At 39.1% G+C, this 24,467-nt stretch overlaps 1 protein-coding gene and 1 long non-coding RNA gene across 3 annotated transcripts in view; one reads left to right on the top strand and one right to left on the bottom strand.

Annotated features, from left to right (window-relative positions):
- LOC118646243 overlaps positions 1-16,934 on the bottom strand; it is a 45,865-nt gene extending 28,931 nt beyond the window's left edge. The window contains exons 1-2 of the long non-coding RNA XR_004963778.1: positions 16,424-16,934; positions 3,057-3,285 (exon numbers count right to left, since the gene is read on the bottom strand). This is a non-coding gene — a long non-coding RNA (uncharacterized LOC118646243). The remainder of the gene's footprint in view (positions 1-3,056; positions 3,286-16,423) is intronic.
- Positions 16,935-17,073: 139 nt separating this feature from the next.
- LOC105831833 overlaps positions 17,074-24,467 on the top strand; it is a 145,304-nt gene continuing 137,910 nt past the window's right edge. The window contains exon 1 of one of the 2 annotated variants that reach the window (XM_012672262.3): positions 17,074-17,814. In XM_012672262.3, the coding sequence (XP_012527716.1) occupies positions 17,760-17,814 (55 nt within the window). In that variant the 5' untranslated portion in view covers positions 17,074-17,759. The remainder of the gene's footprint in view (positions 17,815-24,467) is intronic. The other variant, XM_012672261.3, reaches the window with a different exon arrangement.

Genomic DNA, 24,467 nt, shown 5'->3' with positions numbered 1-24,467 from the left:
GAAACGGCATTTTCGCCTTTAAACGACACAAACCGCGTGCTAGTTGGAAGTCGACCGGTGTTAATTTCAAATGTGTTCATATATTTCGGCCTTTCGCTTCACAGTCCATAATTAGTCGGAACTATTTACGAGCGCCGACATTTAAAGCACGGCAACTGGGCCACTTGGTGCAAAAGTTATTCAAATCTACTGCGCAGTGAAAATTGAAACGTACACAATAAACTTACACAATACAATACTCGATACATTCGATAGCTTTTAATTTTAATGTACAATACTCTATGGCCCATATTCTCAACTCATTTTCATCGACAAATATGTTTTTAATCCTAGAATGGTATCGCTACTAAATAATATATATAGGTATTGACACGTAAATTTTACATTCGAGGAAATATGCCTCTCTTAATTAATGTAATACAATTTTCACACATTTCACATTTTTATTGATAAAATATTTATACTCCAGAGCTTTATAAATACAAGGGACCTAATTATTAACATTTAACATGGCAGGGTAGACTCTCTGCTTACTAGCATGGTATAGTTTAGCTCAGAAATGGCGCTTCTTAGAATGAATTAGGGTTGGTGAAGAAATAGAATATGAGGGTTGTATGTAAAATTTACATACATTACTATTCTAGGATTAAGTACATATTTACGTTATATATACATTGAGAAAAAAAGTTGTTAATTTGACTAAATTTTTCAACTGGGTTAATTTTTTTTAATTCAAATATTTATGTATTTCAGTCAAGTATATAAATATATAAATATTTGAATTCAAGTCAAGTACTTGATGTATTTGAATTAAATAAATAATACTTTAACTGAAACGATTTTATCCAGTTGAAAAATTTATTTAAGTTAACATTTTTTTCTCAGTGTACTATAATATAAATCTCAAAAATAAATGTACGCATTCATCGATAAAGGTGAGTTGAGAACATGGACCTATGAAGAGAGACATAGACTTATAAAATTCCTACAAATTTTTTTTTTCCGAGACCACTTCATTTATCAACGTATTATAGTAATGCACACATGCACGAGATAGTTTATATCCCGCAGTTTGTTATGTTGTTATTGTAGACATAGAGACATTTTCATTAACAAGGTCCAACTGGATGCATGAAAAGGCTAATGCGTGAAAGAGAGTCTCATCAGATCTAACGCAAATGAGCACGACGCGTCGCGAACAAAGCGGCTGACCATAACGATGTCATTGTGCAGCGCGTCTCTATGACGCGTGTACAACACCTCGTTGCAGATTCGGGTGCGGAAAAAATCAACGGAAATCTCATTTCGTACGTCGAGAACGCTTCGCATCGCGCGGAGTGTGTACCTAAACGAGACCCGCGCGAAATCCTTCGGGAACAGCGTGACTCGGATGCACCGATCCCGCGTCGTTCTTTACCCTTGGTGAGTCGAAACGAAGTTTACCGAGTGGTCCCCGAAACTTCGAAAGCCTCTTCGAGGTTTTCCCGTATCGAGCGAATACGCGAATTCTCCGCTTTCGGAGGAAAAACGTCTGAGTGGCACGCGATTACGTGCGCACCAAACGATCCTCATCGACTCCGCGCGAAAATGAGACGTCTCAAGTAACCGATAAATGAGAGTAATTTCAGATCTGAGCAGCTGCAAGTCAGCGCACAAAAAAATGTTCGATTGTCGTTCATCTTCTAACGCTGTCAATAAGAATAAAAAATTTTAAGTAACGTTAAATTAAAGTAACGTTAAATCTAATTTTCTCTTTAAAAATCTATATATTTAATAATTAGCTATTTGGCATTTAATTAACGCGAATAAATAAGGGGAGCTTGTTTCTGTGTATAGTTAGTAGCAGAGAGAAAACAAATACGAAGAAATATATTAATTATATAATTATATTAGTATATACATAATGTATATTTAAAATTCGAGATACAAAAATTACGAAGAATTCTGTAGCCTTATAAATATAATATAAAAAGTGTTATCACTTTCTCTCCCAGTTTTGTAGTATTTTAACATATATTTCTTTTATTATAATCCGGATTAGTAAATTATATATGTGCAACTACAAATTAGGTAATCCTCCGCGTAATCAGCCGGGACAGCGTCGCGGTTTCCACATGACTAAGAGTTTAACTCCCCTGATAGGAGTTAGTTAAGATAGAGAACCTGAATATCGCCAACCTAAGATCTGGCGTAAACGTATCTAAGTTATAAATTATGTAGGGAAATCTGAGTAATCTGCTGCATATTTTAGATACGCTACTGTGATATTCATATGCAAAGTTTATCTTTATTTGTATGTACATTTGTGTGTATGAAAAAATGCGTATTCTGACCAAAAGAGGAACATAATATGTAGCTTTTTGCAAAATTTATCTGGATAATTAGATGTCAACGTTATTAAAAGTTCTGTTCTATAAAAGAAGCACCTTTATGTGTGTGTATGTGTGCGCATAGAATGAACGGTAATTGAATGTTTAGGACTCAATTACGGCGGTCTCCCTTTACGGTGTAGGAAAATTTAATGGGTACATATTTCAATTTATATAGCCTGCAAATGTGCAGAACGACGTAACTGAAAGTTAGCACGCTATTAATGCGATAATAATCATTCTTGCACGCAATTAATTGCATAAATGTTATTCTTGTAACTGACTTTAAGATAAAATGTAAAATATATTCCAAATATTTTTATAATCATGTGCATGTTTTGTTAGACTTCTGAAGATGTCTACAAATATGCATATTGCGAAATAAAATATATCACCCTCTAAAGCGGAATTAACGTATTATTTACTGAGAGATGGCAATCACTGATGATCACAGTTTAGATATAACAAATACAAATTATTAAGATTTTGCCGATTCCAATTTAAAAAATATACTTACGGTGAATATATTACATAGATAATGTTAGTATGACTATCTTTCTTATGATATAAATAAAAATATTAATATTACAATAAACTTTCCGATGTATACATAAATAATGATATAAATTATGTATACAAGTTAGTGAACTGATATATAATATAAACAGATAAGTTTTATTTTCTTACCCGTTCCTTTGTAAAATAAACGTTGATGGCTTCAGAGATTCATATTCTCAGCAATCTGTGTATTCCTTCTCATAACGTCCGAGAGCTCTTTGAGAGCGGAGTATGTGGAATTTGTGCTGATTACAGATGTGCGTTTGACCGGTGTTAAATATCCGCTGTATGTGCACATTTCAAAGCAAGGCATATAATTAATATGCTTATATCCGTGGGCTGCGCAAACAAATTTTGTCTGAAAGAATAAATATAATTATTTGATTGAGTCTTTAATCTGAAATCATCATCCTTATAAATTAATAGTATGTACATATACTTGCAGAGACATTTAATATTGATTATTAAATACTTTACAAATTAACTTAAAAATGTATATAGATTATTTAGTCTCGTTTAGCTAATTTCTTTTTAAGAAAAAATTTAATTTACTATAATAAAATAGATACTGAAAAATAGCAAAGTGTAGTCATTAAATATTTTGTTGAAAAGAATTTACATTAACTCAAAGATTTTATTAAATTTTTTTAATATAATGGTTTGGTATTTTTAACGTTTTTGCATATTTACTGTATCTTGTAATTAAAAAATTTTTTTTAATTACTATCAATTTATAATTGATAGTATATTTATATGGCAAAATTTAGAAAAAAATAAGTTAGCTAACTTTAACAATAAAAGTGATAAATGCATTAGAAGTTGCACTGTCACGTCACAGATTTTTATTATTTTTATTTTATATACTTTCTATAGTCAATTAAACTAAGTAAAGACCAAAGTTCGACGTTTCTGTCAATACTTTTTGCCGAAGTGAAAGTTGGAAAAAGTGAAGAAAATGCTTCGAAATTTAGTTGGAGCACGAATAACTTGGAACTGATTTCAGCTAACACTCAAGCGTCCTTTCATAATTCTTAAGAGCATCATTAAAGCAATACATTAAAATTTTTTTCTTACTCGTAATTTTCCGTTATAAACTCGCTTTTAACATGTACACAATTTTTAATTACATACATTGCAATATAAAAATTTAAAAAAGAAGAATAAGAAAACGTTATTAATATTTACCAATTATTACACGTTATTAAAACGTTATAAATATTTATAAAATAGTAATTTATTCAGAATAGTTGGTATAAGTAATAATGAAGTAATAATATTGTGAAAAATCATATATTTAACGTAGGAAAAAACCAAGTAAAAAGATACTATTTAATTGAAAATAAAAATAGGTGTCGAAAGAAACAAAATACAAAACGATACGTCGTTAATATTATAAAATATTTTCAACGATGAGATACGTATATAGTAATTTTCTGGCACACTGTCAAAAACGTTTTATCTCAGTGAGCCTCTCGAGACTCGCGACGGAGGCCCTAATAGTCACAAAATGCTGCGCATTTGCGGGTGTGCGGCAAACGACGAAAAAATCGATCGAAATCTTATTTCGAAAGCGCCCTCATTTCATGAAAATACGTGTATTAGAGTCCGCTGCGAGTCCACTGGGAATATTGTGATTCGGATTCAACGATCTCGCACACTTTTTCCGTACGTGTGTGACGAAATGAAGTTTGCGGAACAGTCCCCCCAGACTTTCAGACTCTCGCAGCTTCCAGCGTACGCTCGTGGGACGCTTCACGGTTTCCCGTTGTAAGGAAAACCGCCGGGCTAGCTACATTCGGGCGGAAGGAGCGATCCAAATAAATGTCGACTTAACTTCGACGTAAAATCGAAATCCCAAAGTTGAGGCACCCTGGGAGTGATTGCGATAGTACATTTCCGGCATCTCCGAGCGTATCGAATAGCGCTACGTGGGTGACGAGGTTCAAAGAACTTTCGCACACGGATAGTCAATGAGTTCATGAATCGAAGATTCAAACACGTCTAACATAAAATACAAACTTTAAGAAACACGAAACAACACAATCAGATGTAATATTAGTAAGATACAATAAAATGCTGGCGTTACTTGATTTTACAGTGTTAATAGAAAGATTCATGAAGTTGTTTGCGCATAAAATTTCGTACTAGAAGGAAATTAAAAATTAATAATTTAATCTTTGAAATGCTTCGTATTCTTAACAATGGCATATGTAAATTTTAAACGGTTTAGAAATGTATGATATAAAAGTTAAAAAATTGTATAAAAGTACTTTGCATTCTTTTTCTGCAATAATATTACCGATTGACAGCAAAAATTTCCTATTTAATAGAATATTCCACAAGATGAGATTGCATTGCATTAGCAGTAGACGTAACTTCGCAGCGAATAAGCTTATAGTACCTCATAATACCGAAGAAAGTCATTCGTTAACTCTAGTTTCGATATTCATGAGATTCCTGTTGCTCGTTGATTAGTTTTTCCGTCACTGGACGGTTCTGAAAGCTTTCTTTACTTTTTCGTAAAGTTACTCCCGCTGGTGCAACTTCCGTTTTATGACTAATAAAAATGAAGTAAGACTTTTAATTATTTTTCTTATTAATTAGCACGGTAATGAATATTATTACGTATTATGAATACGAATATTCATTATGTTATATTTATCTCTCTTACGCTAGAGAAAAATATTAACGCAAAACTTATCATCACGCTGCTCCTTTGTGCGGCTAAGAGTATAATTTTTAACGTGTGGAAATTGAATCGGTAAGGAGGATTCTAGCGTAATAAATACTTTGTAAGCTATCCGGCACAAAAACAATGCGATTTGAGTTATCTTTGTGTAAGTCATTCCGCAAGTAAATGTAAGGAAAGCAAGCGAAACAAGGAAAGCGACCGTGACGAGCGAACGGAACGAGAGAAAATGAAGTAAAAGGGTTTATGACCAACGTTATTCCTCGTTCCTCCTCCCCATTTACAGAGCGGCAGCAAATTGGCCGGGCATTTTGTCGGCTTGCCGCAGAATGTACGGCTCCGCCGACGCATTTCAGTCCCTCGGCAGGGTACCTTCGACACGCGGGAGGGCCGCCGCGTCTCCGTGGTGCCCTGCCAAATTGAAAAAATTACACTTTCGCGACCACGTTTCGACGGTGGGCGGCACGGCGACGGAAATGAGAGTGAAGAGCTTGAAATTGATGTAACGGCGGTGGCTCGAAACGACTCGCGTTTCGTTGCGTCTAGTTGCTTTATAGCTCGTAAAACAAAAAAAAAGAGAGAGAGAGAGGGAGAGCCGACGCACCGACCCCGCAGTGCGCGGACTTCCCATGAGAATGAATGCATCAGCAGCACGGCACGTAGGAAGGAAACAGGATGGGTTAATTGTACGTAGTGGTCTCCATCGTAATTACCCAACGTGACTGTGTCGGCAATTGATGAGTGTCGGAAAAATAGGATGAGCACGGAATGTCGTAACAAAAGGATAGCAAATAGTGCACGGGTAGAACGGGTATCGGAGTAAATAAATATGTGCTATTGATTCTCGGATAACGAAGCGCACAAAGTGGCAAAGCAAAATGATTTTCATACATAGCGCGAAAAGATCGCGCGTGACCGATACAACGCGATAATATCTGATTTTCCCGCTTGTTTTTCGCGACACGAAGTTTTTTGTGCGCGCGCGCGCAAAAATCATAAAAAACACGATGTAATACGCGACCCTTTTATCCATTTACATCACCCGTAAGTTGATTATGTTTTATTTAACAACGCCGCGCGACAATTTCGCGTCTGAGAGGAACGGTGGCATAAAAAAAAAAAAAAAAAACGAGGATTTGGCGCATCGCCCGTAAAAATTTGTTCCTGTAAAATCTAATCTGGCTTCGAACAGTTTGGATGGTTGAAAACATTTTCCGCCATATAGGAGGGAATGATAACGAATAAGGTACGCTTTTTGCGGCACCTGCTGCACTACGTTCGAAACATCCGGCGCGAGTTACGTTAGTCATGCCCCTTTTTTTTTTCACCCCGAGAGTAATGGAAAGTCAATCGTTACGTCACGGCTGAATCGCGAAACTCTTTCGTGCCGCCGATTCCTTCGAACGTTTCGCGAACAGTAATCGATAAAAAAAAAAACGTGGCCTCTTTTAAGAAGAACAGGCAGATTGATCGGTATGGTATCGGACTATCGAGTCGATGCAAGGGTAATGAGAATTTGCAATGAATGATTCAACTGCCCGATTAGAGATGTTTCCCCTCGATAAGAAATTTTCCATTAACTACTTTATTTGATGAATTATATAATTCCATTTCCGGCATTTAACTTGTTGAAATTTAATGGTGTAATCTACGCAGAATTTGTTACTGTACATTATCAATTATAGCACAAATAAGATGTTACAGAAATATGCTAAATATAAAGAAAAAAAATATGCGCTATTTTTCTGTTGAAAATTATGAAAAATCGATAAATTATTGTACGTAATAGTATAATATTTGCATTATCGTGCATTAATTGCGCGAAATTTTTTCTGTATTAATTACTTTAGTGTTTTTAAACGTTAGTAATTGTCGGCGAAAAAGGAAAAGCTGTTTTTAAGAAGAATATACTGTGCAGCACAAATCCAAGTATCGATTCGATGCGAGAATAATGAGAATTGGTAACAAAAAAATTAAATGCCCGGCTTAAAGATGTTTTCTATCGTTAACGAACTTTCCATTAACTCTTTTAAGTATGTAATTAATTATGTAAGATTCATTTATTCGGCATTTACTGAACTTCTTCTAAGTTAACAGTGTGTTGGTGAAAGAAGAATCCGTAATTGAAAGAAACTGCGATAGTTCTACTATATATCAAATACATAGATAATAGACAATCTTAGAAATACATTCAACTGAATAAAATGATAAGTAAACCGTACATTTCAATGCCAGCCGTGTCGCGAATTAAAACTTACTAAGAATCTTGCAGAATTTTCCACTCAGAATTATTATTCGCATAAATAACGAAACTCTGATTATTAGTCGTCATCAACGTTTCTGTTGTAAAGTAAAATGATAAGACGCTATTTAATAATATTTCCTTTTGTGCTCTCTCTCTCTCTCTCCCTCTCTCTCTCTCTCTCTCTCTCTCTCTCTCTTCCTACTATCCTGTTATTATTATGTACATTCCTTGTGCATTATATCCCAATTGATTCTATTTTGCTTTGTTTTCAAACAGTAGAAACTCTTATTTTAATGCATACTGCGTTTATCTCCATCGGTGAGTAACCGTTTTTGTAGAAGCTCTGTCGGAGCATCGCGATAACTGGAGAAATTATCCCCAGGCGCCAAGCTAGCCAAGCTTTTCGAACGCCGCCGTTTCGGCCGTGTTTCAGATTCAGTCCTGGATAAAGTGTCCATTCATTCTCGCGAAACCAGCTCCGGGAAATACGTAAGGGATGAAAAAAAAAGGAGGGAATAGCGAGAGAGAAACACATCTGCGCGCGTGAGTAGCGATCGCAAAAGGTCCATAGTTCCTTATCGGCGTGCGTGTCCTTTTGATATTTCTAGGATAGGAGGTTTCTCTCTCCTGTGGCCGATATTTACGGAGCAAAACGACGAATTCATGATACATTTCCTGATTTTTATCGTCGATCGCAATTTACGAGATAGAGAAAATGAGAACGGGTAATTTTCACGTTATGGACCCGACAACGTAAACAGTAAGCTCTCCGCGAGCGTCGTCGTCACGGGTACGTTTACATGACCAATGTACACATCGTACACACGTGGAATACACGGCGACCGACAAATATAATCTTGACCTCTTTCTGCATTCTCAACATTACGCCATGGTTATTTATCTAGAATCCACAATCCGAACTGAATCCAGAAACACCGGGAAATTCTGAAGATAACTTGGAAAAATCCAGAAACGCGAGACACCTGGGATTTGAGCTACCAAGTTGGGGAGAATCCAACCTTTTATCCTACGAGATCAACGTAGTCCGCTATAATATCTTGTTGCGTGAATTTTTCATATATAACCGCAATTACATGATATCTCTATGTCGTAAGAAGTAAATCTTCTTCTTCAACATATGCTTATTGCTTATGCAAACTTCCACAAAGTTTTATCATGTTTTACGTATTTGTCTGTATGCATACATATTTAAAAATAATTTTGTTGGACTATCAAAATAATTGTTAGTGTTGTTCAAGCATGATATGAACAAAATAACTTTTTACTAACCAAAAACAAAAATAGGAAATTTTCAAATGTTCTAGAATGTTTCCTCCGACAGTTCTAGTGTAAAAAAATAGCTTTTCGTTAGTCGTTACATTTCGAATAAAGAATTTGATTATTAAATCTCTCCCAAATGCAGGAAATTAATATTCTTTACGTTCTCTCTTGACCACGCAAAGATTGGACGTGCGTATTAACCGATCCACCATCAATTCGGTTTCAGTACGAGAACATCGACGCGAGAGCAAAACGCATGAAATGCACTTTGCATTATGAACACCAAGAAATTGTTCTTATACGCCGAGAGCATTGATCTCCGCGGCAGATATAGCAAACGGCAATAGCGTAATGGGCTGTTGATTTAAGGACGCAATTAAGTAAAGTGGAGGGCCCCCGCAGGAGCTAAATGTTTCCAGTAAGTGTTCCGGGTGTTTTCGCGCGTACGCTAATTATCCTCCTCCCGCGGCCCACATTTCTTTTTTTTTTTTTATCGCGCCGACGGCTCGGATCGATTCTCGAACGAGCGTTTCACGAATGCGTTTCCATCCGCGCGCGGTGTTCCGCAGCATATGACGGGCAGCTTTCCTGCGGGCTATACACTTTTCCGCTTCGAGAGAACGACGTAGGGATTTCTCGCCCTGGTTATACTCATTTTATCGGCGGCATCGACCGAGCGAGCATCAAGTTTCCCTATTATTACTCGTCCGATTTAAACGCGAGAAAGTATACGTCGACGAAGGAGAGAGACGGAGAGCTCGAAACGGCCGACAGGCAGTCAAAAGAACGGATAAGAAACGACGGGGTTAAAGCGGGGTCGCAAATGGGGATGGCGGACGGTCGTCCGAAGCCTTTTTTCCGGTTTATACGTAGATATGTGGAGGCAGCAACACGTCGCTCGTTGTACGCCGCGAATACCGGCCTTGCGCGATTAATCACTGCCATCCGCGCGCATGGTCCGACACGGGAAAAGGTACATGAAAGCTGCGTAGGGAGAAAGTCGGGTCGCGAAGAAAAGTAAAAGAACGAAGATGGGGAGATGGGAGACAGGAGGACGTGGTAGGAGCAGCCGGGCTTGAGTGTGTTTCGACTCCTGTTTCTGTACTGTTCTGTCGCTTCGAGCGAGAGATGCTTCATTGTCGAACGGGACTACGGGCGTATTTTCGCGTCGATCGATCGATCCGATACACCGTGGGCATTTATCGGTTTGTCAAGAGATAGAGAGAGAGAAAGAGAGAGAGAGAGAGAGAGAGAGAGAGAGAGAGAGAGAAAGAGAGAAAAACATAGAAAACTACGTCGTTCAAGTTGTCTCTCAATTGTTCCTTTATAGTCGTGTCGTTTTATATCAAGTAGTTTAACTTACGACTAAACCTACAGTCCACGACCATGAGATGCGCGAAATTTACGCCACTGAAGAAGGGAGATAAAGTCCTTCGTTTATTAACGTAATGATAAGAGAAAGAACGTATGAGAGAAAATCGAGAGAGAGAGAGAGAGAGAGAGAGACAGAGGAAGAAACAGCGTGGAAGGCGACTGACTGTAAAAGCGTGACGAAACAATTTTCGGAATGAGACGCGAGACGATAAATCGCCGCTGCGGCGCGCAAGGGAAGACCATAGCGAGAAAACGGTCTCCTCGAGCATTTGTTATTCTGGTGTCGTGCGCGCAGTATGTCTATAAAGCTGCGTACGTCGGGCTTGAAACGCCACTTTCAAAACTGTCGTCACGACTTCCGCCCCCTCCCCCCTTAACGTCAGAAATTTGCACGCGGCCGTCGCGACGCTTTCGATGTCTCCCCTTTTTGCTTAGGAACTCGAGTTTTCGGGCCGTCGTTAAACGGTGCTGAAGAATCGTCCGTTGTACTTTTTCCAGATATGATGTACGACGCGATAAGAAATTCTCTACGCTCGATAAATCGTCTTTAGAGATCGAGCTGGAAATATTTTATTATCGCAAATGTTTTAAAGGGTGAAAACAGTCCACTTTGTCAAGACGTCAATTTTTTAATATTTTCCTTTTTATTCTATTAATTTTGGAATTATTGATATCTTTCGTTCATGTGTTATAATTAATACATTTAATTATATAAAATTTATAAAATTTATAAAATCCGCTTATATTTATTTTGGGAAATATTGATTTACACATTATTATATGAAGTTTTTTTTTCTCGTATGTAAAGCAGAATATTTTAAATATTAATAACAGAATATACATCGACATATGAAAACACAACTAATTGAAAGGTCAAGCCTTATTTGATTGTAACTGAATCTTGTGTGATTTTATATATTTTTAAATTCATCAAATTTTCGATCTTGAAACACAGTTAAGCTGAATAAGAACAGTAATATTTCGATATTAAATTAATTAACTTAATAATAATGATGCGTGCTAAAACAAGCATTTGTTTACCGCAAATAAATGTAAAGAATTGTTTCGCGAAAAATAAATTTTTAAAAAATTGCATAGTTGTAATTAACTAGGAAAGAAAAATCGGGAATACGTCGACAACCCTGTCTGCCGAATTAGTTGTTTGCTCTGATTATTCGTCCTGCTAATATTTTTTCTAAAACAAAATATAGAAATAATGCATCGTGTTATTCTCTTTTTTTCCCCCGTGAGCGAGATTGCGGATGAAGATGACGGACGCACGTCCAATATTTACTCTCGCAGAAACGTAACCGTTTAAACCGCATATTTTTAATCCAACCGGGGAAACTCCCGAGTGAACTTAGTCGAGCTTTTTTTTTCCGTCGGCGCATACCGTGTTTATCAATTCTCCATAAACAGCAAAGTTTTCCGCCGGTTCCCTTGTGGCATTTGGCGAAGTTTGGCGAAAGATCTCGCGGCCGCGATACAATCTCTTTCGCGTCGCGCCGCCGCCGCCGTTCGCGGCGCGGCGTCGAGGGCAAAACAAAACGTCGGCTGAAAGCCAGGCGTTCATAAAATACATCGCGCGTAAAAGGGCGGACGCGGGAGGCCGGGGGAGAAGGGGAAAAACAAAAGCTTCGATGGCCGCAGAAGAGTGCGTGTGGCACGTCATCCAATATTTCTGACGGGACGATGTGCGTTGCGGTTTTTTGCATATCTTTCCTCTCCTCCGACCGACTCCATTTCCGATATCTCTCTCGGCGCGGTGCGGTTTGGGCAAAGCGCATAACTTTCATTCCTCCCTCCCGGTTCCCCGTAGGTAACGCATACATTTTAGTCCCGGGAACCAACAACGGGGACACACACCTAGGTTCGCGGCACTCTCAGCCGCAGCGTTTCAGGAATGGGACTGTTAGATGGATCAATGCGTTGCTCGTTCTTCACCGGGAAAAGATAAAGGAAATGTGTTTTTATGCGTTGTTAGACAAATATCTGCACATAAAATATAAACGCATTTTGTAACCGTTATATTTGTGCGATATCGTTTCTTGGATTCGTTAGGAACACGTGAACGTACAAAGCGCGTGTCTAATTAAAAGTAAAACGCGAAGAAATATAAAATGAAAACAGTTCCAACGGTGTACGTATTATAAATGTACAGTAGGACGCTCATGTAGGACGTATCTCTCTGTGACTTCTTCTAACTTCCTCGAGTTTTTTTTTTTTTTCCGTGCCCGAGTTAGCGCCGCGCCCGTTGCCCGGTACCCCCAGCCCTGCGCTTCGTGTGTGTGCGCGCGCGCCCCTTCCCCCTGGAGGTAAAGAACGATATATAGAAAGAAGAAATAACTCCGCGCGATAATTCAGGGGTCTCAACCCTCCCGCCTAGCGCCTCGGTGTTTCCTGTCCTCGTGAGAGTAATGCCGGCGGGCCCGGGCACGACCGAAAAAAGCGTCCTGTTTTCCTCCCTCGCCTTTCGCTTCTTCTTTTTCTCCTCGCTCGTGCTATCCTATTAAAGTGCGATCTCGCGAATCTCAACGGCTCGGCTCGGCGTTTAGCTCAACCTCGGCGCGACTTTCGGCCGAGCCGTCGTCGCGTCGCGCTGCCGTGCGCCCGTCACTCTGAATGAGGATGAAGGGCTGTTTTATATGGTCATAAGGAGGGTGGCGATACGGATAAACGACGCGGCGGTAACGAATGATGTCTTCGTGATATTCCAACCGTCTTCTCTCTCTCTCTCTCTCTCTCCCTTCCTTCTTTCCTTTTTCCTTTACACCCTCCCATTGCGCCCATCCCTTTGCATCTCACCGTCTTCCTTTTGCCCGCTCTTCTTTCGCAGCCGTTTCCGGGGTCAAGATTCACGAGACGAGGGAGCAGAGCCCCGGAGACGGGGTAGGCGAGAAAAGAAAAGCGACAAAGGGGAAGGCACAGGGTGCGCGCGGCCGGGAAAGATAAATCGCGGGCGTGGATGTACCGCCATAAAGAGCGTGCTGACCGGTCCATGACGCTCCCGCGGCGACTTCCATGTTTAAGCAGCAAATCGTGCATCGGTGATTCATGAATGCGCGGTGCCAAGTGCCTTTTGATACCTACGCTACTCACAGCGGTGGAGACGAATAGGTTTCTTATTCCGTCGTCCGGGGGAAGCTGAACCTGTGTGCGAAACGCGGATCAGGCTTCGACACGCTTTCACAGCCACCGGCGTTTTTACGCGACTTTTACGTTTTGACGTATAGAGATAAGAGAATATTGCCTCACCTTCTCCTTAACTTTTATACGGTTATTCTCTGAAATCTTTGCGCGATCAACGACCGCCGGGCGGTCTCTAAGCGATCCGGGAACTTTGCGTGATATCTGTATAGCCGCACGGAAATTCGCGCACGCGTAAATCCGAATAGAATTATCCGCTCTAATCTAAAGCCTTACACAGCGAACTTCAGAATCCCATCGCGCGCAAGACATCCGGCGAAAGTTTGACTGCATCTAAGAATAGTCGCGCCCCCAATTAATCTCGAAGTACATTTTAGACGTTCGCACTTCATTAAACGTGTAATCGCTCGATTAATGAGATGTACGAGATACCGCAGCGTGAATTGCGGCTAAGTTTCGCAGGGGTAATAGAGCTGTTAATCCTGAAAGTGATGTAAGCTGAGTTTCGAAGCGCGAATCAAGATGCGGCGTTATTGATGATATACTTATTTTAATGAAATTTCCAACATTTATTCGACCGCATGTTCAAAATAAACGATTCAATTTAATATTGTATACTGTATAATTTATTTTCGCGACATCTATTTCCGGAAATCTTCAAAAAAATTTAGCTATCGTTAAGGGACAAACAATCACTAAGGTATTAAAGTTATATTTTACTTTTTACATCGATGATAAATTGATAAATTAATATCAAGGCGATGAACAATTTACAGAATAATCAATTTCTCTAATATTGTGTTGAAATTCTGTCAAAGTTGATGCATGTCTTTAATGTTTCTCGAAGTAACGCGTTTCAATTGATCGAAAAAATGAAATGTTTGAGAGATGAGCCTCGTAACGCTTTAGCTCGTACTGTATTGTATGTTGAAATATCTGTTCATTTCTAACTAAAATTGCCAGAATAGCACAAAGGCGAGCAATATTGGAATTCAATAATATACCTTTATATGTACGGCATCTTATTCATTTTATCACATCCTTTAATAGTATATTACATATTATCGAAATTATCCCTTTATACACGACATGTAACAAATGAATCCTTTTGTGTGTGTGTATTTATTATAATCCGCCAGCAGTGCGTTTGATGTACTTGTTACAAAGCATTTTCAATGGCATCGGTAAAATTAGGTCACTCGGTCTATGATCTATGGCTTCCAGCATGAGATACATTATGCCGATCTGGTTCGCTTCCCGCGAATATCGTGCTTTGGTGTTTTCGAAACGAGACCCTGCGCAAGCGATCAGCATACGTCATTACGCACGTTCGTGGCGCCTGCGGGCAACGCAATCCGCGCTGCGAGGATCAATTCCGGGAAACAGGTAGCAACGTATGTAGATGTACGTTTCCGCGACGTATTTCGCCAAGTTCGACGCGTGATGACAGATGCAAAATAAACTGCATTTTTTTTTTTTTTTTTTTCATATGGAATTAGAACAATGAAAGACGTTGGTGATTTTTAACCATTTCGCTGCGACCAAATTGAGAGCTCTATCGCATTTTAATTTTCTTCCATCATGCAATAAATTGGAAATAAATCGAATTGCGTAAATATGAACATTCTCTTAACGCAAAAGAAAAAGTTGGTTAATTGTAAGGTGAGTAAAAAGTATCGAACAGATGGAATGCTATTTTGAAAACAAGATATTCGAGAAGAAAAAAGTAAAGTTGTAAGATTTCAGTAAAAATGTATATGAAATGATAATCTCATCTTTATCTCTATTGACACACGCATAAAAGATGTATCTGATTGAGTTATTTCCACACAGTAACCTTAGATAATATTAATGCAGACAATACCTAAACTTTGTCTTAACTAATATCTCAAAAAATATTTACAATTAAACTAAAAGAATTTCATTGCAGACTTTTGAAAAAAGTCTTGATATTAGATGGAAGATACCGATTAAAAAGTTGCATAAAAAATTTTTAAGTAGATCTAAAGAGCTTCATATCTGCGTCCAAAATCTAAGTGAGTATCAAGCATTATTTATACGAAGCAACTTTTATTCGTTTTTGTGTTTTGGAAATATAAATAATCTATATACATGGTTACGCATAATTATTATTAAATTCATAGTGTAGAAATATTGCAACATGAAATATGATATGTTCAAAACAGTAATATTCGAAATATAGAATCAAAATTGTTGTTTTCAAAATTGTAAAATACATATACCTTAAACTTAAATAATTGTTGATAAATATTATTTAGAAATTTTATTCCAATAAAATTACTCCATTATGATCCGTCTGCAATAGATGTAAGCCTTAAGCTGTTAAGAAATGAATTAAACATAATTAATTATTTGCCTCAAATTTGACAGTAATTGATCGATTAATTATGTACGGCTTAAGGACTTAGGGCCTTCACGCATGAATTGAATCACACATAACCATAACAGTAAGATTTCGACCAATCACGTACTTGATTCATCCGGTTACGGCAGGCAGGTTACGGTTACGGTCGACGCGTCGAAACCTTACGTTATGGTTATGTCAATTTGTGTGTGAAGGCCCTTACCACATCTTACACGGATCATTATGTATCAAGTTACCGCAATTATGAAAATTTCGTCAATTCAAGATGCCATTGTAGTGTGATATTACACAATGTGCCTCTCGGGAAAGGCATCTTTCTTATGTAATTCGAGGACACATATTTTCATAAATCGAGATTTGTGTGATCAACTTACGTGCTCGAGAGAGGAACGAAGAGATGGCGCCCTGCAAATTCCACGCAAGGATGTGCGATCCGACAATTGGCCGTAATGCCGGCCGAATGACGGCACGTGTAACAAACCGTATTCATTCCGCAAAAGAGAAAAAAAAAAAGGGTAAACTTCCGGCCGACGGACAAATTGAATCCAAAGATCTCGGGATTGCCGGCAAGCAGGCAGCCACCTCTACCGCGGTACGGGAGAGAGGTGCGGAATAAAATCGCGCACTTTCGGTGGAAGAGTGGGAGGGGGTGGCACAGTGGAGTCTGTCCTCGTGTGTGCGTGGCCGCGGGAGTCGTGGAGCGAGAAGCGAGCGTCAAGGAGGGAAGACGAGAAAACGAGGAACGCGCGCGCGTAACTTCCCGATGTGGAAGCGGGATAAACACCGCGCGCGAAGGAGCGAAGCGCGCGCGTCGTTGTCGGCCACGGCGGCTGGCAGGCGAGGGAACGGGGGAACGCGGGCCGGCTGGCGAGGGAACGGGGGGAACGCGGGCCGTAGGCGGGGGAACGGGCGGAAGCGGGACGAGATCGCCGGCGCGCGGGTGGTGGGGATAAAAGGGCGGTCGGCGCAGGCGCGACTCGCGGCGGTACGGCTTCGCGCGGCGACGCTCAGTCTCGTCCGTCGCAATCCAGTGCAGATATACGTGCAATTACCCTGTCAACAGTGCTTAAAATCTCACCGGTTCGTGTGCCGCTCTTGGTGACCGTGCACGGGTTGTGACGCGCACGCGGTGTGATCGATAATCCTCTCGACGACGAGCCGCCGTCGATCGTCGACGCGTCGTGTGGCAGGAGGGGGGAACGACGGAAGGAGCAGCGAAAAAAGAGAGGAGCCCGTTGGGGGGGCGACCGGGAAAAGTTTTTCGCGAGGACACGCGGCACGCGCGAGGTAAATTGCGACGCGCCTACGGCGATTCGAATTCGACCGTTGTCGCGTCTGAACATCGGCGCGAAGTTTGTCGTGAATCGACGTCTCTCTCTCTCTCTCTCTCGGACGGCGAAGGGTCCCGTCCCGCGGCGCGCGTCAGGTCAGTCCGGCTGCAGCGCGCGACACGGGCGGTAACGTTTCGGGGACGTCGTCGTCGTACTCGTCGTTGCGTCCCGGTGCGCTCGAGGAAGAGGAAGCAGCAGCGTGCCACGTTACCCGCGGGCAGATGTGGTGCCGGGTTAGTTTCGCATGGTTCCGTTCACGCGTTCACCTGACTGCCTAACCCGCGAGTGGTGATATCTCTTCCCAAGTGTGTCTCTGTGTGAGTCCGGCGAGCCCCCGAGTCACCATTGGCCGAAGGAGTTCTCCGTACGCGCCGTCGAGATGAAGATGTACCACCTGTGGCTAGAGGCGGTCGTCGCTCTCCTGGCGATAACAGGTAAGCTTGCCTGGCGCGTGCCACCTGCGCGCACTTGCGACGAGGAGGTGCCCCCGCTTGGGCTCGGCCGAATCGTCGGAAAAACATCCGCGTCTCGCTCGTAGGAGCTTTCGCCTCTCGCGAAATCGGATGAATCGCGGTGAGCGGGCGAACGAGCGTGTCGTTGCGTATTTGTCCGTGTTGTCCTATAATTACGTAAGAGAGCCTCGCGGAATCCTTTGTCGCCCCCGTAATTGCGCCATTTTGATCGTGCGTTTCCGCGGGAAACGGAGTCGTAAGTGCAGCTCCAGTGCGACGTCAGAATGAAGAAGTATTGTCCATAAAAATGGCGCTTTTTTTAAATGGCTTTGAAAACTATGAATCGTCAGGATGTTCACTACCGGGAATCCTGAAATACAGAAAAATTTATTTCTTACCCCTGAAAATCGCATTTTGATAAAATTTTATTGGCGCTGCTCTGCAAAAGTTGTTGGGAATTTTAGTTTTAAATTTTATCTCCCCTTTTTTTTGACAAAATTGTTTCTCCGATGATCGATTAGCGATAAATGTGACATACATATCCGCATATTTTCTGTTGCTCGCGACTTTTTATTTTTTATTTAAAAAATTCGTGGCAATACCTCGTTCTCTGAATTGGCATTGTGTGTCTAATCGAATTCGATACTTCCTATCAACTGAATCCGTGTGTTGCTGACGGATCGTGTTGTACGCCATATTTAATACAAATCATTTCCTTTTAATACCTTCTCAAATTCATTCGTATTTGAAACGCGCCTTTTCTTCGTGACTATATGAATAGAATATATTAAAGACGATATAATAAAGCACGCTTACTTGAAAGCTGTAAAATTTTTTAATCTTAGCTCCAATTGCGAATGAAATTCCCGGAAAGTCGGGCAATTCTTAAGGAATTTCTTTTACAAAATTTGAGTAAACTCGTTGCTCGCTTATTCGTTCGCGTGAAACTACATTATAAGAGTGCTCATTGTCATGGAGACATAATAAATACTTTGTATCTCGCTTTTGGGGCGGCAGTTCGCCAAGAAGAGTCGCGGTGCCTCGCACATCCAGCCGGTTAGAACTGAGAAACGGGGGAGAGGGAGCGCGATTAATGCGCGTGTAAAGTGCGGGGAAAGTCTCCACCTCGTAAAATAAGCTCCCCGTTGGATACGTCGTCGCGTTTCGACGCTCATCGCGCCGCAGGACGCCGCGGGCGAAGACAGCAGCAGCCGCGGGCTGGACCACGCGGAAACTACCCCGTGTTGTTCGTATATCCCGCAAACAACACGTTTTTCGTGTGCCAGGATGTTTAGTGCCGGGTGGGAAAAACCGGGAAAACACGGAATTTTCGGAAAATTTATTTGTTATCCTTGAAATTCGCGGATTTTAATGAGATTTTATTGGTATTTAGGAAAGTTTTTGAGAATTTTAAATTTAAATTTTATCTTTTTTTTTTACGAAATTGTTTCTTTGATTATTTTTTCATGCAAATGCAAAATCGATGAGCAATAAATAAATATGGTATGCACATCCATATGTACATTGTCACGTGCCCCGTGGATTTTTATAAAAACAATTAGTGACAATACATTGTTTTAAATTGGCGTTCTGCGTTTAATTATCCTTTTGTACTTTCAGTGAGATAAATTCGTGTATTGCGGACAAATAGTTATGTACCATATTTAATTTCTATTCAGCATATTCTATTTTATATATATATTTTTTTAGTTTAATATTCGAAACTTACATGGTTTCGCTTTGTGACTGTATGAATAAGGAGAGAGAACATTGAAAAATATAATAAACTTATAAAGTTGAAATAAAACAAATTTTCTAATTTTACCTGGAATTCCAAGTATAATTCCTGGAATATTCAGGAATACTCGGAGAATTCCTTTAGAAAATTTAACTAAATTACGTACTGTTCTTTTGCAACGGGTTTCGTTTCATTATCAATGTCTACACTGAAAAAAAAATTTATTAATAGCTATCAAATGAGTGAAATGGCAATTAAATTTGATTAATATAAATAAAAATCATTTTACTTTTTTAAATATTTAGTAAATATTACTTTTGATTATTTTACATTACATTACAAGTTACGATGTAGACGTGTTGTTACCGTTCCACGCGAGTTTGCGTCTTTCATCGCGTTAATAGGATTAGCAAAATTACACTTAGGTCTACCTGTCTAATCTTATATTTTATGTCTAGTTTCATACTTGGAAAAAATCGATTGCTTATAGCAACAATTACGAGGTCATTTGAATCGCGGTCGAACAAAAGTTAAACTCTGCTCTCGAAAATGATTTTCTTTTTTGAAAAAGAGCATGCCAATTAGAGCAACTTGCGAGAAAGAATTGATCTTTCGCGCTGCGGCACGTAAAGCTAGAGCTTTTTTGGTTTACCGGCAAACGAGATGTAAATTTGCTGCAATTACGATATATTGTTTGTACCTTCGGTAACAATCGTTGCACGCAACTGGCATGAGATAACGATGGCACAAATTGGTAGCACGAAGTCTAAATCGATTGTTTTTTTGAAGTTTTCCGGTAGCAATCCAGTTTACATATATAGTCTTTTATCAATGAAATATGTATATGTTACTTTGTCGCACTTGCGTCCATAGCGCATTTTACGTACAAAATTTTTTTAATTACTAGGATTAATATCACCGGCTCTAAGGAAAACTTAGAATATTCTTTCGCAATTATTATATCTTGTGATTATTTTTCTTTTAAAGGATTATATTCTGTATGCATAATAGGTAGAGAAATAGTTCTTGTTTTTTTCTATTTTTGAATTGAATTTTTTAGAATAATAAATATTTATGATTTATATATGAAATAATAAAATAAATAGAAATAATATTAATTTGAAATGAGAAATATGTCAATGAGTAATATATATTAACAAGTAGTAAAAGTAAGTCTCTGCAATTTAAAATTATTTAATCGGGCACGAAAAGAAGCACGGAAGAATTTCTATTTTATGATTACTAATTAAAATGTATTAAAGATGAAAGAGAGATGCAGTAGCACCCTACAGTCTTGCAAATTTTTTTAACGCGTTTTTCCTCTTTGTTGCACGTAATTTTTTATTCATGCCCGAAAATGTATATCATCGGCGAATTCGCGTCGATAATTCAGACATTTTGGTTTTCGCGCTGAAGAAGGGTTCTTGCCGTAAAGAGAGAGCATTTAATCGATGGCTCAATTTCGAGCGTTTAATTAAGGGTCTGCATCGTGCTTAATTCAATGTCTCTATCGTCGCGCCGCGGACGATTTCTAGACGCTATCGGTGGTACCTCGTTTCTCTTTGCGTGGAAATTCAAATTCGCACGGCGATCCCTGCACCCTCCATGGCGGCCCCTTTTCGCGCGCCACTCACAGTAGCTTGATTACAGTCGCGAAACTCCATTGTCACTCTCGCGCAAACTCATTTGATTTCTCTCGACGCTTTTTCGACGATTGCCGTGTTTGCCGGGAAGGAGGCGAGAACGAAGGGATCGAAAACGGGGAACACAAGAGTGAATGTTCGGAAGAATCGACGAATCCATAGATTTGCCATTTTTATAGAATAATGTAATAGTCGGATTTTTATGGATCAGCCTGCTAATTTAATAGTCTGATCTCTTTGCTGCGAAAGCAAATTCTATATTCAACATTCGATCGATGTAAGGATCATGAGTAAGCTTCAATGACTTATATAACTTTGAAATACTATGACACATACGCACACACATTTATTTCTTTTATCTTAATTTTGAAAAATACGTAATATTATTGTGGCTTATTTTATAATTGTTGAGATAAAAAAGAAATGGATATATATTTTGATCTAATTTTGATAAGTAAAATCTGCATTACGTTCCGTAAGATAATTTCTTTCACGACATTAAAAACTTTACGTGTTTTATAATTTTACTTTTAATATTGCACAATTACGGAAAAATAGCAGAAAAGTGAAAGCAATATTTGTTATTATCAGAAAAAGAGGACAATTTTTATTTAAAAACTTTATATACACGTACATGTATATTGAACTGAATTTTTCCTCGATAGTCTTATTTCTTATGTGTCATACATATCGTATGTTTTTATCTAACACATATATTGTACATGTTTTTATCTAATTTGTTCTTACTCGTCTTTATTTATGTAAGTATTACATTTTCCCTTTTTAAGAAAATATTTTGTTAAACACTTTTTTTATATATTTACTTTATTTATAACATGCACATGCTATAGATGTCGCATATAGTCTTACAGACTGTGCTGCATTTACAGCGTGCATGTTAAATAAAGTAATTCGTTTAAATTTACGTTGGAAGTAAGAGTAATTCTCGGCTTGCACAATTACCGAGTTAAAAAACTATCCGCGAGCTGAAAACGGATGAAAATCCGTAAACTGCCGCGCGCTCAACAAAGGATCGCCAACATTTAATGTGAGAGAATTGCGCTTGTACTCGTTCCGCGCGAATTTATTTACACGCCTAGCTGTCGCGAACGCATTAGCCGCCCGAATCGAGAACTACGTGTATGGAGTTTAATTACAATTTTGATGAGGGCGGCGTTAAGCCAGGAATATCACGACCGAGTGCTTCGCACTAGACACGCGCACACGCAGCAGACTGATCTGCCGAGACACGGTTGCGCCACTAGGCGGTTTACAGTTGACGCTCTCGCGTAAGACAGGTGGCTTAATTAATTATAGACGTGGAACGAGCTCTGGTGGATTTTTATCCTACTATCGAGACCGTCAACTAAGCGCGGATACGCCACGATGTCAGAACGATCTGGAGCGTATATAAGCGAATTTTGGTTCTTACCTTCCGAAAACTTTACGTGGCTTTACTTAGGCTTAGCTCTGCTGCGCCTCGGGAACTGTCTTTAGTACCGACAGTTGTTTGAAGCCAGTCTACGCCGGTGTATCGGAAGTGAAATTGCCGCTGTCGTGAGTAGTTATAATTGCGAGACTGCGTTTGTGCGAAATGGGCCACGAGCGACCAGGAATATTATTCGCGGAGAGACGAGTGGAAGTTTTAGCGCTGGAAAAGGCAAGCCGGGGATGCAAACTTTATCGCAATCGCGAATATCTCAAAGAGTCCGACGTATAATTTAATTTTTTAATTAGGCAGTGAGGGAGTTACGTGGAGAATATTTCCAGTTGACGTAATGCGAAATTGTTAGCTGCTTCCGTTAGTTTGTTAGTTGAAATAATATTAATAATTATTGAAATTTTTTTTATGCACGCTACGATCGTCCTCGCGGTTCGCTTATCTTAATTTGATTATTGATGATATTCTGTTCCGCTGTGGATATGGGCATTTTAATAGTAATGCATCCCACACATTATTACTAGGCTAGGTAATATTGATGTTAATCGTCAGGTACTGCGTAATAGCAACCATTATCTGATAAGTACCTGCACTAGTTTTGTGTTTGTGTGCTATACTCTCATAAATTTTTGTCGCTATAATATTACATTTCAATTAAAAAGTTACAGATAAATATTTAAAAATTTAGACACGGTTTTGAAAAGTAGTAAAATATTTTTTATTCTCGGAGATTTTTTTATTTTATTGTATTACATTATTCTTTTACATTTTCACATTATGATATTATGCTATGTTGCTGTGTCTTGTTATTACATCGTGCTGTATTTACGGTTTGCATTTACATTTATAAAGTTTTAATTTATATCAAGAATTACGGCAAGATGCTATTTTCCTGTATGATTGTTACATTATGGATTCTCTGTCATTTCTTGTCCTCTCGCGTTCTATGATAATATCATTCTTGCTTGGTTCCGCGACTTGGTATATTAATCTTAACCATTGTAACTATGATGTTCGGTGATTATCCACATTAACTTGGTCCGTGGCCAATTGTGTTTTGCAATTAGTCGACAAGAGGTTTCTGTTACTCACGAGATTTCTTAATTGATTATGTTTAATTACATTTAGGGCAAAATATGAAACGCATGATATAACTGTCAAAATAGTTAAAAACTCCATATCAATTCTCTTTTCTCTTAAATTTGTTTTCTTTATTATCATCGTATTTACTGTCGTAAAGTCTGTATTATGTTGAGAATACAGGGATTCTAATAATACAAACGGTGTTCCGTCCTAGCTGTTCCGTGCGTGTCGTATGATGATAACATCGTTGCTGTCAGACTCGCTAATATTAATCTTAATCATTGGCTTCTGTGGCAGTAACTACCGTGTCCGGTGATTATCCATATTAGCTTAGTTTGTCATGTACCATTTGTATTTGGCGAACGTCGTACCTATACGTAAATTAGTGCGTTGTGTTAAATCCATATAAATATCTCTTCTGAATGGATGTTTAAAATGTCGGTCAAAATTTTCATTTAATTGCCAATACATACATGCTGCATAATGCAACATCAATGTTCTTTTATTCATCTCACATTTATCGCATTTTTAAAAGTTTAATTAAGCAGATCGTGATATACTTTACTTTTTTTCACCGTTTCCTATTTCGTTTTTATACGCATGTTCGTCGGTTATCCATATCTGTTAGAAGAACATGTAAAGGCAAGAAATATTTACAAAAGAGTAAAATTTTGCTACTTATACGTATGAAAAATATTCTACATTTGTATAAACCGAAGCAGTGAAATTA

The sequence above is a fragment of the Monomorium pharaonis genome, chromosome 6 (genome assembly GCF_013373865.1).
Source record: "Monomorium pharaonis isolate MP-MQ-018 chromosome 6, ASM1337386v2, whole genome shotgun sequence".
NCBI classification, from domain to species: domain Eukaryota; kingdom Metazoa; phylum Arthropoda; class Insecta; order Hymenoptera; family Formicidae; genus Monomorium; species Monomorium pharaonis.
The sequence above is the reverse complement of the archived record's forward strand: the minus strand, read 5'-3'. Positions and strand labels throughout refer to the sequence as shown.